The sequence below is a fragment of the Chironomus tepperi genome, unplaced genomic scaffold (assembly GCF_022539635.2).
Source record: "Chironomus tepperi strain 1889 unplaced genomic scaffold, CSIRO-AGI_Ctep_v1 contig_244, whole genome shotgun sequence".
Lineage (NCBI taxonomy): Eukaryota > Metazoa > Arthropoda > Insecta > Diptera > Chironomidae > Chironomus > Chironomus tepperi.
Window position 1 is genome coordinate 482,450 of NW_027226366.1, and position 19,025 is coordinate 501,474.

General features: G+C 32.6%; 2 protein-coding genes across 2 annotated transcripts; one reads left to right on the forward strand and one right to left on the reverse strand.

Moving 5' to 3' along the window:
- Positions 1 to 666: 666 nt before the first annotated feature.
- On the reverse strand, positions 667 to 2,924 carry LOC139091341 (probable peptidoglycan muropeptide transporter SLC46). The gene is made up of 2 exons (XM_070641378.1): positions 2,882 to 2,924; positions 667 to 2,158 (listed from the first exon to the last, which is right to left on the reverse strand). The coding sequence occupies exon 2, from the start codon at positions 2,134 to 2,136 to the stop codon at positions 709 to 711; it is 1,428 nt and encodes a 475-aa protein (XP_070497479.1). The 5' UTR covers positions 2,137 to 2,158; positions 2,882 to 2,924; the 3' UTR covers positions 667 to 708.
- Positions 2,925 to 4,754: 1,830 nt separating this feature from the next.
- On the forward strand, positions 4,755 to 18,568 carry LOC139091339 (43 kDa receptor-associated protein of the synapse). Its single transcript, XM_070641372.1, has 11 exons — positions 4,755 to 5,495; positions 6,102 to 6,178; positions 6,344 to 6,486; positions 9,547 to 9,576; positions 9,681 to 9,777; positions 9,944 to 10,078; positions 10,195 to 10,334; positions 10,535 to 10,894; positions 11,039 to 11,155; positions 11,380 to 11,454; positions 11,538 to 18,568. Exons 1-11 carry the CDS (start codon positions 5,428 to 5,430, stop codon positions 12,000 to 12,002), a joined length of 1,707 nt encoding a protein of 568 aa, XP_070497473.1. The 5' UTR covers positions 4,755 to 5,427; the 3' UTR covers positions 12,003 to 18,568.
- Positions 18,569 to 19,025: the final 457 nt, after the last annotated feature.

Consider the following 19,025-nt stretch of genomic DNA (forward strand, 5'->3'; position numbering starts at 1 on the left):
TGACATTCTTTTCAGTGTTAACGTATGAAAGCTTATTTACTGTTGGTATTCCGTATTACTTCACTTTACACTTAATGGTTCGTTTTGTAATTAAATTGGAATTTTTAAAAGAATTTATTGAAATTTGTTATGATGGATATCCTTGGCTTATGACTGCATTTAAAACTGCGCTTTCATTGAATAATAAGCAGACTGTAGTGAGAATGTATAAACGGCCATTTTAAATTTGGATTTCTTTTAAAATTTCAATTAGTTGATTTCCCCTTTCATAGTGTCAAACCCCTTTCAAACAAATTTTCAGTCTGTTTTCAATTGTCAATCAATAATCATCTGTTTCGTCAACTTCTTTGTCCTAACGCTGTATATCATCTATTTAATTAAAACAGCCTCATTTTTTTGAAATCTAAACCATTGTTTGAAATAACTCAAAGTGAGAAATGGATAAATAAGGTATGGATAATGGCGCTGTGTATCATTCGCATGCTGTTGATTTTGCTAATATATACTTTAGTTCTTAACAGCTTTATTTGTTTTAACAGCAAAATATCTGTTCTGATCATAAAAGAGAAGTAGTAATCAGGTTCAACGACTAATAATTATTTATTTGCTGAGGCACTTCCCACAAGTTGATGACAAATGAATTGATGATTTAAGATAAAAATGAAATTTGGAAGTAATTAATAATATTTATTCAAAATTCTGTTCTTATTAATCATACTGATTTGTAACACCTTGTGACTTCCAGCGAACAATAAATCCAGACAAAATCAGTCCAATTATGAAAGCAGTGGCAGTTAACAAGTGATAAGCACCGGTAAATACCGTAAATGTGTTATTGTAAATTGCTGTGTATAAAGGCCCAGCACCTAATCCACTTAAGGCTTCAAAACATGTTGTTAAGCTATAAACTTTTCCAATCTCATGATGAGGCACAGCAACAGACATAACTGATCTGAACATCGGTGTAGAAAGCAGTCGGAAGAGTGTGATCCCTGATGATACGTACAGCATGTATCCTTGAGTTGCAAAAGCTTTGATAATCGCATCGACAGTAAATGACACAAGACCAAGTATGCCAAGCTTCATATCTGATATTTGAAGTCCTTTCTTAAGCACCATAACTCCAATAAAAATGCCAGTGACTGATAAGACAGAGTTGATGCTTTCGTATGTTGTCCATTGCCTTAACGACCATTCAAATTGTTCGCGAACGAAAAGATAATTCAGAGTTCCATTTCCATGCATCGTGAAAACTATCAGCGTGGGTATAGCTATTAGTGCCCATAAAATTTGTCGACACTTCATTGGACGTATCTTGCACAAGCTGTTAAATATTTCTTTAATTCTCAGCGGTGAAAATATTTGCTTGAACTGCTCACGGTTGCTGACATGTTCAGATGGCTCAATTGAATCATCAACCATAAATAGTGCCCATAACATTGCTGTGAAGGAACAAGCAAATCCGATAATGAATAGTATCGTGATATTTGTGGCAGCAAGTATGTAGCTGCTCGTGAAATATGCCGTTGCACTTCCGAAAAAGTTGAAAAATCCAATAAGCCCAAGTCTGAATGATCGAGTTTTGTCCGTACTCAAATCAGCAACGTAACAGCATACTGCGATATCCAATGTAGGCCAGCCACCCAAAAATGTCATTGGCATTTCAGAAAAGAAGTAAACCCATGGACTTAAAGTTGTGACATTTTCAGATATGAAGGAAAATAAGGCAATTAGTCCAAGTGTTGTGGAATATCCAATAAATGACAGCATGAGGATTTTCTTACGTCCATAAATATCACTCCAAGATCCTAAAATTAAACTGAATGTTCCTGGGAAAATTGAGTTCAACAGGAGAATCGACATGTTGATTCTGGCCACGTCTGGTTGAATCAGTTCCTCTACTTCCTTTGTCTCATCGTCGGTGTTTAAATTTGTGCAGATTGACATGCTGTATCCTTTTGTCAAGCATGTCTGCTTTAACATTTGATTTTGTAGAACAGCACTGGTCAAGTTGAATGCATAATACAGCACAAAATATGCCGGTTCCAATGCATACCTAAATCTCACTGACTTTCGCTTGCCGTACTTCTTATTTTCCAAAATATTTTCTCTTACACTTTCCGTCTTTTCATCCATTGTTATCCGTACGACAGTTGGTCTAAAAGTGAGTATAAAGTTATCAGTAAAGCAATGGAAATACTTCAAATTTATCGCCAATTATTGTTTAATTAGCCATAAATCGTTTATTTTATGGAAGTATTCTGTTTGAAACTTATTTTATGGTCTCTGATATATTACCATTTATGATATATTGAGTAAGAATTGAAGATGTTCAAATACAGAAACTAGTTTAATTGCCCCAACTGCAATGATACAGATAATGCAAACAGGAAGTGGATAATGTACGGTCTGATTGAGAAATGCGATGCTCATCGAGTCAAAGAACTAAAATAAACTACTTTATAAAAATCATAGTAGGCATTTAAGTCTGAAAAGCTTGAAAATTCAACTATATTCATGTATTGCTCGGGGATGTGAAACAACTTTTGTTTTTTTTGGTGCACAAATTTGCATATGAACTAGTTTTGTGGTGAGCTCTCTTCTTATCAAGTTCCTTAAACATTTCAAAAGCTTTGTCGAGCTTAAAATTCCTAACTGCTGCCTCAAATTCAAATCCAAAGCTCTCTCATTTTATTCAATTCATTCTCTTTCTCTCATAAATTTCTAAGAGCACGATTCTTTAAAATTGACACAAACTAACTGTTATCAAGGAAGAGGAAATCCCTTATCACGCACTGACTCGTCACAATGACTTTTTTTTATCGAATTGCTAAATTATGCAAAAATTTGGCAAATTTGTCAATTCTTTAAAATTACTCACATTTCCTTGGATCGTTTAATTAACAACAAGCTACTTCTTTGAATGTTCCCGCAAGACTAAACAAATTGTGTACATAATTTTTGACTTTCGTTCCAATGAAGTCATTTGACACTTCAGTTTCAATAAGTATTAACAAAGTGTGCCTTGGAAATTGCTGATAAATCTTTTGTTATTAATCACAACTATGTAAGTAAATCTTTCAAAAATTTGGTATGCAATGTCTAGATATCATCGTCGAAGACTAAATCTTCATTGCAAAAATTGTAATACCTTTATGAATTGAACTGATTAGATTTATTTATCATTGTCTATCATTATCGGCATTTTATTTCTTAGAAACAATTAAACAGCGATTAGTTCTTATCTTATCGTGTAAACAATTAAACGGCGATTAGTTCTTATCTTATCGTGTAATTAAGTCACATAAAACTGGTTAATAAAGATAATTGTTATTTATCTTGCTTCCTAAAAGCATTAAGGTATTTCCGGATAACAATAGGATTCGTTGCGAACCATTGGAAAGTCACACAGACTTTGGAGTTCATTTTAATGTCGTATGGATTTCAATGCTGACTTTGTGTCGTGCGAACAATTGAGATTCGTCATTTTACTTGGTTTTTGCATCATCTGGAAGCCTGTCCTATCCTGCTATCATAATGCAGCAGGATACTAACCTCAAGAATCACCATGATGAAGATCTGTTAACAGACACAACTAGTTAGAGACAAGTTAATTTGCAGTCAATCCAAGTTTTACAGTTAATGATAAGCTTTTTTCAGAAGTCTAGACTTAGAACATTAAAACTCCATAAGAATCTCAAGACTTATCACAAGATGAACAATTAATGAATATAAATGTCCACATAATAGTCTCTGAAATCGACATCATTGCCATCCACATGTCATGAGATAAAATCAAAAGCTATTTAATTCAATCCAAGCATTAAATCAATTTCATTTTGGATCGTAGGATCATCTAAGACATTTGCTGAAATGTATGATTCAACGATATATCCTTCCTGTTTCTGTCACAATTATCAATTATGCTTGTCACATAAAAATGTCAAGCATTTTGAAACGGAAAGCATGCAGTCAATGAGTCAAATTAAATTAATTTCGAAGTTCAACAATGAAATTGTTTCAGTTTAAAGCATAAAGAGTTCCAGTGACTGTAAGTTGAAACTATTTGATGACTTTTTTAAGGAATCCTGTAGATGAACAGCAAAAGTCATGAATGAGTCGTCACATTTCCCAAGAACATTCATCATGTCAAGATTAACATACAAGATAGACAAAAATAAAAGGAAGTGAGCATTACTATGCCTCAAAAATAATTCCCTGAATCCCTAAATAACATAAAAATGTTAACAGACATCAACAAAAAAATGTGTAAGCTTTTAATCAATGCATAGACATGATACAAGAATGAATTTTATATAACACACACAATATTCATGTTGCGGAGAGGAGATAGACGAGAGAGAGTAAGCATACAAAAAATGACATCGCAAATTTGGAGCACGCAATAAGGACATCAATCTGTTTATGAAGATGATGATGATTTGAGGGAAACTGTATGAGTATGAATAAAAATAATCACATTCTTGTGTTTCAATTCTCAAACTCAATCGCTCAGAGAGAATGAGTCTACATCCTACACAATGCGCAGCATCTATCTCAATTTTACATCCGTTTATGCTCTTCTCCAACATCCAGCAGCACGTGAAAAAAAGAATTCCTTTATGTTTTATGGTGAGTTTTTTGAGAGTATAGACTGTGTACATACATCCACCACCGATATGAACATTCAAGAGCGAATATAATTGCGAAGGAGATTTCAGATTTTTCTCCAGTCTTTCATTTTGCTTCAAACTGTTCATTTTCAGAAAGAAGAGAAACAAGAAGTGAAAAAGGAACAGAAAGGAAAAAAAAGGCAAATGAAAACTATATTTTTTCGGGGCGTAGTCATATATAGATTTAATTTTCCACATCCGTGCTTGTAGTGTGTTACTTATTTGTCATCTATAATAATTAATTTAGCCTTATTAAATGTTTCTCGCAACCTTAATGGATTCCCATAAAGTTCTGATTGCCAATGGAAAAAATTAAGGATTTTGTTGATTAGTTGTACGAGTTGTGTATAGTGCTGTGAAAAGAAAGAAAGTGAAAAATTATTTGTGAACATCCACATCATATATATATTTTTTTTGTGTTTGTTTGAGGAATAAGAAGACATTCCCCACATCATTCGCTCTCATGAATTCAAAAAGATTTTCTTAATTACTCAATTTATCAAACAAAAAAAAAATGCTTTCCGTTAGCATAAAAAAGTATTAATCACGGTTAGATACACAGAAGATGGAAAAAAATGGAATAAAATAAAATATGAAGCTACCACTAGGAATTTTTTGTTAAGCCATAGGACGAAGGAGGAAAAAAAAATATGTCCATGAGAAAAAATTTGTAGTTGAGGAGGAACAAAAAAAAAGTTTCATTGCAGAAGCGTAAAGTAAAAAAAAACTCTGCATTGAAAAAGAGAAAAGAAATATGTCATGGAATAATGTCTCTAGTGAATTATACAGACTTGATTCAAACACTTTAAGGGAAAATGCTGGGTAAGTTTTTGGGGCCGTTCATTTGTGACGTCTGAAAGTTCAGTTATGAAAGATAAACTCGAGGTCGATTTTAAGATTTTGTATTTTGTCAAGGCAAACTGAGTTGAACTGAGCTGAGTTCAGTCAAGTCGAGCTGAGCTGAATTGAGTCAAATTTAGCGGAGCTGAGTTGAGTCAATTCGAGCAGATCTGATTTGAGTCAAGTCTAGCTGAGTTGAGTTGAGTCAAGTCAAACTTAGCTGAATTAAGTCAAAATTAGCTGACTTGAGTCAAGTCGAGTGTAGATGAGTTGAGTCAAGTCGAGCTTAGCTAAGTTGAGTCGAGTCGAGCTGAACTGAGTTAAGTCAAGTCAAGCTGAACCGAGACAAGCCGAGCCAACTCTGGTTGAATCTAATCGACTCGACTTTTCTACCATATTCATAACTCCTTTTCCCTCCAAGTCAGACGTCATTAATGAACTCACCCTATTGAGAATTTTCAAAAAATAAAATAAAATATGTGCAACAACACATACACAGGAAGGAAATGAAAATTTATTTTCCACTCATTTTTCCCTTTTCATTTTCATCACTTGTATGACAAATGTGTTATTATGTAATATTGCCAGGCACACAACAAGGTTATCTGCTACTCATTTGCTTCTCTCGCCTGATGGTTCGCGTAACCTTTTAGCCAATTCAACAGGTACTGAAAAAAAAAATTTATATGAAAATTAATAGATATGCCTTCTGTATTTATTTAAATGTCTAAAAAATGTCAATGATAAATGTTTATCCCATCCCTTAATTTTCTTTCCTTATTTATTTTTTTCAATCATTAATCTTTTATGATGCTGTCATGTTAATGCAGATAACGATTTTAGTACGGATGGCGTTTCTCTCTTTAATCGTATACCACGCCCGCGAAATTCCATGTTTTCCGTATTTGGATGTTGTTTCTCATGTCAACGATCCGTATGTGTTCCGATAAAAGAATATTTAGCGAGAAAAAAGGTGAGCTTCTCTCTACAACAAGCTATATATCCTCAAAAATCCATAAACTACATAAAAGTTCATCTATATTGTTTTTGACACATTAGCAGACATAGATAACATATAACATAACAAACAACAAAATATAATGTATGACAAATAGAGGTTCCAATTTGTCTGCATGTTATAGTACTTGGGGACATATAGAAGAATTGCCAAATAGCTTAAAGGGTCTAGGTTATCAATACATAAAAGGTTAATTACGTTGGTCTCATTCGACACACGAATTTTATGCTGAATCTTGTATACCAATCATGTTCACGACAGCAATTTCCTAAACGTTATACATAAAACTTTCATGTTTAAGCATGTATACTTGAAATTATTCAGCACAGATAACTGTGCGCATTTATACATTTTGTTTGTGTATAGATGGATATAAATATTGTGACAAATTCCTATGATTAAGCAAAATGATTACTAATCATTCTCATCGTTCTATTGTAGAAAATTAATGGAAATGAAAAACTTATGGATACAGCAATTTTTATGCTCTATTAAGTAGAGGTTCTCGTTTTTCCCTTTGAACTTGAAAATATTGTCGATATTATGGCTGGATTGTTCCTTGTTCCTATTTTTAATGTTGTTTACTTTTGCCTATAGATTCTCAAGTAAGGCAGGAAGTCAAAGGATGAAGAGAAGTGAAGGTTGCTTCTTGTAGCTTCTTGTAGTGGATTGTAAATAAGACAATACAAAAGTTGATCAGTGACTGCCTTAAAAATCTTTTAAAAGAGCTTCTAACCATACCTCTGGTAATCTACAATAAGCCAAAAGCACTTCAAAGAATCTGCTGAAGAAGTTCAACACCTTTAGCAATGATTTCTAAACTTTTGAGTTCTTAAGTACGGAGGAAAGAATTGGGACATTTGAAAAGAAAATAGCCAAATTGTCGTCCAAAACTTGAGTTTCATGACCTTTTTTGAGTGTGTGAAAATTGGTCAGTTTTATGTCTTCTTGAATATTTCATGGCACAGTTAAGCTATCCTTAATACACACTGATCTATGAAGTGTCACTTTACTCACCCTTAAACACCTTTATGTATTGAATGAATAGAAATACTTTAGAATTGGATATGGATTGGACAATAAGTTGTTATTAGCTTGTTTTAAGGTATTTTTGACTGTTTGGGGTAGCAAGGTCTATGAAGTCATGTGTAAATAGTTGTATAAATAGATCAATAATAGTACATAGCCTCATTTATACTGAGCCTGATCCTGAAGCAATCGCTGACTATCATATGTCAAATTCAAATGCCAAGTGCAATACTGACTTTGGCTACAATCCCCGATAACGGGTTCTTTGGTGTCTCTGATGATCAATAGCAGTCTAGCGGGAGTCGTCGGTGATAAGCCTTGACCAAAACAGAATATGACCTACAGTTCTTGGCACTTCTAAGCATTTTGGCGGGGCACAGGTTGTCCACACCTGCATTAAAGTTTGACCAAAACTGTAGATCTTCATCTCCTGCATGTTAAAGGCACATGTCTCCAGTTTTTGATTGAACCCTACTGGTTCATAAGTAAAAACGAAAGCTTAAGTATATGGAACATCCAGAAACCTCAAAATAGCTGTTTATGCTGTAGCACAGAATGAAACATTCTCCAGAATGTAGCATGACACTTGCCAAATAAAGTTTCAATGTAACTGCTCTAAATTGAGAATTCAATTGAAACCTTTCACATTTTTCTCCTAAAGTCCATTAAGTAGATTTCTAGTAAACATCTTAAAGATTTTAAAAACTTTTTAGAGTCCATAATTTTTGAAAGGTTTCCAATAATTTTTAAAAATTCGTTCCCCTAAAACAGAAAAAAATCCAATCTAAAATTAAAGTAAAAATTATGCAAAGCTTTTCTGTCCCATAACAATATTTACCTCTGGCCTTTAAAAGACATACTTCATGTTCTTTTTTTATCCCAAGGAAGCCAATATTTTACCAATATTTCTCATTTACATGGCCTTGCCTATACATTTTCCATCATTTTTATTATCTTAAATGCTTACTTGTGTCGAGCATTATTGGTTTAAACACCTGAGTACAGGTTCAACATATTTCATCCTAATCGAATTTCGTGCTCATAATTCACAAAAACCGAAAGTGTCCTTTGACTTCGGAATATTGCCAAAGAATCCCTTTTTTTCACCAATAGATCATCCTCTCATATTGGACCGTCCACAAAGAAATTCCAATGCGAAATTTTTGACATACAATATTTTATTTGGGTATGTAGAGTCAACGATCCTTATGGCCAATTTGGGAGTGAAATTTTATAGATACTAAAGTATTTCTAACCACCAATTTGCGTACAGCTCGTAAAGCTTAGTCCGTAATTAATTTTAACCACATAATATGTTGACCTCATCGCGTGTGATGCAATATACGAAAAAAAGAGAGTATTGCAGTACATGAGGATTAAATAAAAAAATTAATCTAATAGTTGCAGCAGCGACTTATGGTGAAAAATCTAATTAAACAATGCTGTAACATTTTGTTGCAGCAGTTTGTGTCAAAAAAGGACTTTCCATTTGTATTTTCGAACTGTCTTCAACACGATTGTGCTAAATAATGGTCTACACTTATCATAACGACTTTAGTGGGGATATTAAGAATCGCATGTGGCTCATTACACAACATATATATATGTATCGACTGTATCTGTAAAAGATTGTTGGATAGAATATCCAAGGGATTTTCAAAGGTCGATTGCTGTAATGATTTTGTTGTACATATGTACGTATTATGTTGATTATGTTTTGAGTGATCAATTGTTATCGAACAATGTCTATAATTTAATCATGTGAAACATGACATGTAGGTCAGACGCATATACCCATTCATTGTTATCGAGTTACTGTTTGGCAAATTGGAATCTCTAATAACAGTCAAGTAAACAGACAAACAAATACACAAAAAAAAAGAATTCTTAATCCTATCCACAATATTTTATTCCTTTTGATATATTTTTATTATGTATTATAACTATATATGTATGTCCATATCATCTTTCTCTCTCGCATACTAGATCGAACGAGGGTTGAGGCTTTATGAAAAGGTACATAAAAGAATGAAAGAACAACTTTCTGATAATATCATTACATTAAGGAATAGGCAAGAATAGATAAAAGAAATGAAAAATAATTTTGCTTTCATTTCCAGCATCACCCGACTGCGGCTGTTAAAACATGGCAAAGCGCATTACAATCGTGTAGCAAACGAGAGGATAGATTCGTACTTTTAAGCTATCTCTATCAAGGTATATACATTAAAAAAAATTTAATTTTCAACATTTTCATTTCATCTTTAATTAAAAAATATTCTCTCGCTCGCTTTCCTGCCTGCCTTTCATTTAATTTCCATACTGTTCTATTTAATGCAAACACAATCAACAACCGCATAATGGGAAAAAAACAACTCGACAGCTCATATGGATTTCGGTAAATTTCGTGATGCACTCGACTACGGTCATCATCAATTGGGCATCTCTGAGGAGCTGGATAATCCACAGATGAGATCAGAAGCTTACTTAAATTTAGCAAGAGCTCATGAGAAATTAGGTAGGTGGAAATAAATACACATAAAGAGGTGTTATGGGTGGGAAATAAAAATCAACGCAGATTGAAAGTAATTAGATTTATTTTTATTTATTTACTCAATTTACACACGCTTATAGGTTGCCTAGAACGGAGTCTAATGTATGCACGTCATTCATTATACAACGAATGTGAAGCTCAGTCAAGAAATGGCGGTCTAGTTCATTTAACCGTTGCTTCCGTATATTTAGAATTAGGCGGATTTCGTAGATGCTTAGAGGTAAAGATGGTGATGATGATGATAACATTTGATTGTTGGATGTGTGCCAATCGACTTGATTTATATTGTTCATGAACATTTTAGATGATAAGACTCTTTATGGTCTGTTGGCACACCCTTCATAAGCACATTCATGGCCATCTAATTTTCAATTTCATTTTTATTTCTTCTTCTTCCCTCTGATAAACACGCACATATAGGGCTTACAAGGTGCCCATAAAATAGCAATGAATATTGGCGATACGACTTTAGAATTGCAAGTTTATGTTTTATTATCCGAGCTCTTCCATCGTTTATGTGATTTTGAAAAGAGTGCTCGTTATGCCTCGAAGGCATACGATTTATCAAGATCTTTACAATTGGGTGACTTAAACTCACGACATCATCGTGCTGCATTATTGCGTATGGCATCGGCACTTCGGAAACAGGGTGAATTGGGTGATGCAAGGGATTATGTAGAAGAGGCGACACGTCTAGCGCTTATTAGTGGAGATCAAGCTTCTTATACACGAAGTATTAGAATATTGGGAGATATCTATCGTAAAAAACTCGATATTGATGTAAGATAATGTTGATTTTTCTCATTATTATATCCTTTAGTCATAAAAAGGAAAGCCTTCTTCCTATTGTTTTCATAAAAACAAAAGAAGACAAGAAAAAAAAATGATAAAAAGTTATCTAATAAAAACAAAATTTGTTTATAGAGAGCTTTTAGGCAATATGAACAAGCAATGGGAGCTGCTGCTAACATGGCAGATCGAATGTCACAAATGGAGGCAATGGATGGGGCTGCACGATGCTTAGAATCACTTCGTATTCAGGTTGGTATACTAATTGGGTTACTCAAGGGTATAGAACATAGTGGGAATCCTGGGGACGCACGGCGGATTCCTCAGGGTTAAGCAGATTGTCTTCAGTAGATAAACACAGATTGACGTCATTTGTGAATGACCCAAAATATGTATTTTGGTAACTTTAGGTTACCACCCCTAGCATCCAAAATGGAAAAACATTTTCTTAATTTTCCTATTATCATAATTTTCAGAATAAAATCTGTAGCTGTCGTCCATTGGAATTCAATACTCGTCTATTAGAAGTTTGTAATTCAATTGGATCAAAGGTAAACATTAAATCATGTAAATGGGCTGTATCATTTGGCAATGATTGTTGACTTTTATTTCTATTCTTTATATTCTTCTACAGATGCTGGTTCGGAAGGTTCGTTTACGACTAGCACAAATTTACAGATCGCTTGGCGACGAAGAGAATTATCAAAATCATATAAAATTAGCAACACAAATCGAGCATTCATTAGGATTAAATTGTTGTTTGTGTGGTGAAACATATGGACTTGAGAATGATTCACTCGAAGCTCTTCCATGTGCACACATTTTACATTCACGGTGCGCACAAGAGATATTAAGAAATCGTGATAAAAATAATCCACGTCAATGTCCTGCATGCAATCATTTATTTAATTCAAATTTGCACTTGTGTGCCAAATTACCACCAGAAAGTGATGAAATAATTAACGATGCACTTTTGTCACATGCGAATTCAATTCGTCCAGCATATCGAAGCAGTAATTTGTCATTAGCATCTTTGAATCTTCGAGCTTCAAGTTTAACAATTAATAGTGATTGTAATAATATTACATCATCAGTTTAATTAAATTAATACTAATACTACTACAAAATCAACAACAACAACACACACACACACATACAAGAATGATAATGCAAATGCTCTAAAATATCCTGCCATATAAAGTATAATACAAAAAATATGTGAGAATCAAAAAAATATTTAAAAAATCTAAAAAAAACTATTTACGAAGTATTAGAAAAAAAATGTTTTGAGGAACTTGCAGGATAAAGGAATTATGTTGTTATATTTTTCATTATTCAAGAATATATAAAGGATATATATTTAAATGAATTCACTCTTCCAAGAAAAAACTTTTAAGACAATTTTATGCAGAGTATGAATTAAATGTAGTTACAAAATACAATACCTGACGAGAGATTTATTGAAAAATGTAAATCATTTTAATAGGCGACATAGAAAATTTTTGTCCTTCTCTTTCTCTATTTCCCTTCCTTTATCTTTGATTTTTCTAGAGACATTTGTCTTTATATGACTTAATGTGCTAGGGTTTGCATGCTCTCGAGAATTTTATGTGAGAATTGCGTCACAATTTAGATAGAACATAGAATTGCAAAAAAACACCAAAAATTTCGCACATAAGGCCTCATTCGTAACAACAATTTGGAAAAATCAAAAAAATTAACGAACATTTAAAATTTAAATTAAAATTGAAGTTCAAAATTCAAATGACTGAAATTCGTTACAAAAAAATTGTTCATTAATTCATCATTAAAATTATCAATTCTCACATAATTATGAGCATAAAGGATGTAAGAACATGAAAACCCTACGAAACAATAATCAAAATACAGTAGAAAATATCAAAATTGTTAAATTTTGTTTCCACTCCGAGAAACACAAGTGAAGAAGACTGTGCTACGGAATTTTAAAGGAGCTGCTTGTCTTCCTTTATTAGCAGCATATGGAAGCTACATCAGCATGGGTCAGACATTCCAAAAGTACAATGCTATACTGTACATTCTGTACTTACTGTACTTACCTTATTACATTACTTACTGCACTTACTGAGTATTTATTGTAATTACAGAACTAGCCTGTACTTACGTGTACTTACTATAATTACTGTACTTATCTGTACTTATTTGTACTTATCTGTACTTACCTATACTTATCTGTACTTACCTGTACTTACTGTACTTACCTGTACTTACCTGCACTTACCTGCACTTACTGTACTTACCTGTACTTATCTGTTCTTGTATAAAATGGAATGTTTGACCCTTGTACCTTCGTTTGACAGTCATTTGAACGCCAAATTTAAGCAACTTTCATTTGCTGTCAACAAAAGAGACTTACGGAAGTCTCTAAAGTTCCATATCAGAGCATTCTTCATTTGTGTCACTCGGGCACGTAGTTTCAAATATTTTCCATGCCAATGAATGCGAATAAAAAGATAAAAAAAAATTATAATAGACACTTTCAAAGTTATGCACCATTCTGTCTCTCAATCACCAAAAAATATCTGCTATTGAAACACAAAAGACACATTTACACACATGGCACTATCAAAGTAAATAAATAATAATAAATAACAAAAAATATTCTCGACAAGAAGACATCAACCAAAGAAGAGAGAGAGAAATGAACAAACTTATTGATGAATTCAATCATACGGCGATAAATAAAGTATTAGGATGGACAAAAATTTTAGTTAAATTATTAAGTTGTAATTAAGTCATGGTGTGGATGTCACGAGCATATCTTTGTGGATATTCTGACTAGTTAATCAATTGAGCATTATAACAAGCAATAATGAGTTCGCTGCAGATGTTAAGCACAACAAGCAATTTAATGATTTTTTATATAGTTAAACACTTGAACGGTTAGTGAAATGATGCACATCTGTATCAATGCTTTAAGTTATTCTAATTTATAACATAAAAAGTTGGAAACATTATGTATTGTGACAGTTGAATAATAAGTTTAAGGAAGGAACAATATTTGACGTAAATTAAGAACATCATTAAAAGAATTTGAAATTCTAATGAGTACACTTATGTATGATATCATGCATGACTATGGTGACTTGAATCTGTGCTTAATGTTTTTTTATGGGGTTTATGATCATAACAATGTTGAATTTTATGCTATAGGAGATAACTAAGTATGTACATACTTAGTTTAAATAGGATGTACTAAATCATATGAACTCAATTATGTTGGAGCTGAAGTAATGCACTAGGATGAGTCGTACTAAAGAATTATGAGGCTATTTTGAGGGTCTAACGGATCGACCACAATATGGAGATAAAGTGGGCGGAAAAGATACTTAAAATCTAGTATGTGGTTTATACAGTCATAGATTATTGAATGAATACGTAAAATTGACTTAATGTAGGGACAGATTCAATATAGACAGTCAACTTGCCCACGCTTGATTCACAGACACGATAAAGCTTTTAGAAATAGATGACATCTTACACAGATTGCAGAACTTGGCTCCTTATATCTCAGAGGCGTATCCAAAAAGATGTTTTAAAGTCATATCCAAAATATTGAACTTTGGACTATTGATTGTCAAGCAATAGCCAGCCTTCAAGTGTCACCTAGAAGAAGCATGTATCTGCATGTCTTGCAAAGGATCTGTATGTCTCTAAATCTATCTGTATGTCCGGCAAAATAAGTAAGTAAGCCATAAACAATATTTTTTGTCAATCACCACGACTCTACATTTATTAATAAGGCTTCCTTCACAATCTCTACCTTGTTTTACCTCTAATTTCCGTCAGAAACCCAAAACAAATCAAGCATCATAGGCTATCAACCTCTTGCCATGATCCAAAAAGTTATTCCATAAATAGATAACTATTAATTTTAAAAGTCTAAAAGTTCAATCCATGCCAAGCAATTTGACATTTCATCCTCCCCCCAACAAAAATAACAGCAATTACATGTAAAACTTTTATAATATGTTACACACATCTTTCACAGCCTACTGGCTCAACTAGTGGTTGGCATAATGGAGAGATGCTTGTTAAAATGTTTCGATTTAAAGGCACAACAATTCAAGACATGTAAGCACATAGTGATAAAAGAGACTTCAATTTCATGTAAAATTACAAGATAAACACGAAAAAGTCAAGTTTAAATTTAAACAAAAATTGATTAATGAAGCTTTTGTGAAGCAATTTAAATGACATGGAAACGTGTATTGTCGTGAAATATAATAAAGAATCTACAATCTTTACAATGTTTCAACTCAATCAGTTTATTTTAAACAATTAATTTTGGCATGTCTAAACTTCCTTCAGTCATTTCATCATTCAACTGTCATTAAATGTATTGTATTTCTGATAAAATAGAGAATATATTGTTGGGGTCGATTGTAAGTGATGTCAATCAATTGGGAAGGTCTCGTATGATAATCGAAATTCGGGAAATTCTATTACTGCTGAGACATTCTGATGCAGTGGTGAACAAACTGTGTGATACGAAAGATCTGTGAAAAGGTCTCGAATTATCAACGGAATATGTGAAATTCTCAAGTTTACCAGATGCTGAGATAGTCTAGTCTCAACACAAACGTATAGTGAAGAGCAACCTGTGTATGACGGCACATTACCAAAGTCTCTAATTGTCATCCGAGTATAGAAAATCCTCAAGTTTTACGACTGCTGAGATAGTCAAGTACAGTGATGGACAATCTGTGTATCGTGGCACACTAGCCTGCTATAGAAATTATTTGAAATTGCCATAAACTATCTTGATTACTACCAACGTGTGCCGTGGCGCATAAAAGTTTGGAAAACAATGGTCTAGTGTATTAATGGACTATCTGAGAGATGCAGGACATTGAAAAGATCTGCATAGTCAAGTACAATGCTGTGTCCCGTGGAACGCTGATGTATTATAGAAGATAGTCAAGTATGTTTCGATGGGTCGAAGTGAACCCTGACCCAAAATTGTTACCTACTACTGGTTTAGTGGGTGTCTTGAACATAGTTTTATGGACACACATTCAAATGATGCCTACACATCGACGGCACGACAGTGTACTTAGAGTCAACGGGCTGCTTATTAGAAAATTTAGTTGTTTCCAGATTGTTGTTGGATCAAAGTATGCTGTCGTTTTGGTGCCGACATCATTGAATGTGTGTCAAAGAAGGATGCAACCTTTAGATTGACGTCACTTCCAATTGACTTCTTAAAATTACATTCGAGGACAAAATGTGTTGACAAGTGAATGAATTCCCCAAAGATATGCTACACCAAAAAAAATTGATACAAAAAGCTTTACAGTAAATGATTAATGATTAAATGAAGAAATCGAAAAAAAAGAGAAAAAAAAAACATTGAAACTTCCATTGTAATGGTGAAAAATCATATTTTTTAGTAGTAAGAGTGAAAAAAAGTTTATTATTCTATTTATGCGAAATGTTATATGCTAGTTGCGTCACATGTGTAAAATATGAGCAATTAATTTTTATGTGTTAAATCAATTATAATTACAGAACATCAACAGAATGAGAAACTTTGTGCATACATAAAAGAAAATTGTAAAAAATTTTCACTTTATGAGATGAAATTTGTGGTCTTTCCCATTTGCCGCTTGCATTTATGTGATTGAATTTTAAATTATGTAGCACAGAAGTGCCAAAGCTCTTCAAAACAACACCAAAAAACTTTTTTACTGTAACATCCAGAACAAGAAAGTGGCAAATTGAAATATTCAGTCTCAAGTGTGTTTTTTTACAATTTTTTTTGCATATTCAAAGTTTCTGGTTGGGAAATGCAGCAACAAATTATTTTCTCTCTAAATGTGGTTATTAAAGACATGATGAAACAGTGAATTGAATTAAGAAAAAAAAAGTATTAAAAAAACTATAAAAAAATTTTGTTACTTGCTAATTAGGAATAAAAAGTTAAAAAAACATAAAAAAAATTATTAATGATGATGACAACACACACATATGTAGATAGAGTTCAAAGAAACGGTATTGAACACTAAGATATATATTCTATTGAGAAAACTCTATGACGATTATGACTTTTGGGATGAATCTCTTCTTTATTAATTATTTATCTACATCCAGAGCTCGATGTCAACTAGGATTTTGTATGGATAAATTGACAAAATTTCATACAAAATTCGAATAGACTTCGATCGCTATTTACTTCCCTTAATTAAATTAAGATGCAAACAATCATAAATAAGTAATTGACATGTTGAGGTCATGCGTGGGTTTTATTATTCTTGGTCATATTAGTCTGCGAATAACCGGTCTTAGATACAACTGTCCTTAATATCTTGAACAATAGAGAAGATAAAGAACTCTTTACTCATCGGAAATATGTGTCAAAAACAGATGACACGGTGTCGTCAAGGCAATCCCACGTATTGTCGTCAACATGGCGACATCGAGTTGTATTAGCGACTAAAATCAGCTGCTTTTCCAAGGTTTAGTTAATCCGAATAGCATATGCCAATTAATATTGTACCAACTCGGCGTAACTCTAAGATTTGATTAAAATCCGCACCAAGACAGTGTGGTCAGTCAATAATTTGTGCTATTTGGATAAGTATTGAATTAGAGCTTAAATTATTACAAAGAAACCAAAATAAGTATGAAGTAGAAGATATGCTTACACAAAAAGGAGATAGTCAAAGATTTTGGTCACTGTTACTTATTATTTAGTCCAAAATTAATGCTATATATCCATAAAATTAAGAATATAATTAATATTTTAGAGTAGAGTGTCCTCAAGACCATGATGATTCTTGAATGAAGATCTTTAAACTCCCAGTACCTTTTACCCCTAAATACACCCCTGTGTTCTAGTAGTGGTCAACTAATACATCCCTGAATGCATCTAAGAATCTAAGAAGACATTCAATTATGCGTTGAATGATTTTTCGCGATTCAAATGTACCATAAACCGATTTATTCGGCAGTATGTTCTTTTCATACTAAATTGTTCTCGTGAATATTCTCACTGCCATGAACATGCTCTTTGTATGTTACGGTACCACGATACTTCCACAATACTACAGGAATAATATAATACTCTAGAGTACATCAATATATTCATGTCTAGAATTCATTATATTTAAATTATAACAAAAAGCTCCAAAATTACTATAAAAACCAAGAAAGTATATCCACTAACATTAAGTTTAAGAACCAACCCAATTGACCCAAACTCAAAATCAAAACCTTCCAATTTTACTGATACCTTTAAGTTTAAGTGGAGCCTATTAATCACCAGACAAAGAAGTTAACTTAATCACCTTGTTGCCTGGATGCAAATAATGCTTTAGTCAATCAATTAGAATTTGCTTCAATCACTAGTTTATGTCAGATACGAATTTGGCAATATAAGAATTTAAAAATAAATTAAGTTCGAGACTGTCATTCTCGAATTTTCTTCAACATATAGCGCTCTTACTCGAAATAATTAATGATGATTGTATAGAGAAGAGATTCATCCTGAATAGAAAATTCTTCCTATTTCGATCTTATATTTGAAAAATAATTAATTACTTCAATGAGATAAAGTTAACACCGTAATGTTAATTTTTAAAAATAATATTTTATTAATATATAAGCCATAATGTGATATATGACTTAAACAATTTATGTTAAAATAAATAAAAAAAACTATTTATGACTATATGAAGTATGATTTGCAGTTTTATTGACAATACAAATAATATACTAAATGACGATAATCAATGCTTTAATATGGAGACACGTTTTGTTGTTAAGTGGACTTCTCTTTCAGTCTTTCAATCTTCAATCTTTAAATTGTTTCATGGATGAATGAGTTTTGAAGAGTTAAGGTGAGAAAAAGCTTCAATACATGAAGAATGGGTGACAGAATTAGCACAAGCTTAATATAATTTATTAAAATAATTATGATGTTTAATTTTTAGTGAAATTCTATATCCTGGAGATAAAGCTGACTGAATTTGATATCATTTAATGGTCAGAAATCTGGTTGTTATCGCTATTTATGGCTCCTTCTGGAATAATAAATATAACGACTCAAAGTCCATATAAAGAGCTTTGAATGCTTGCTGAT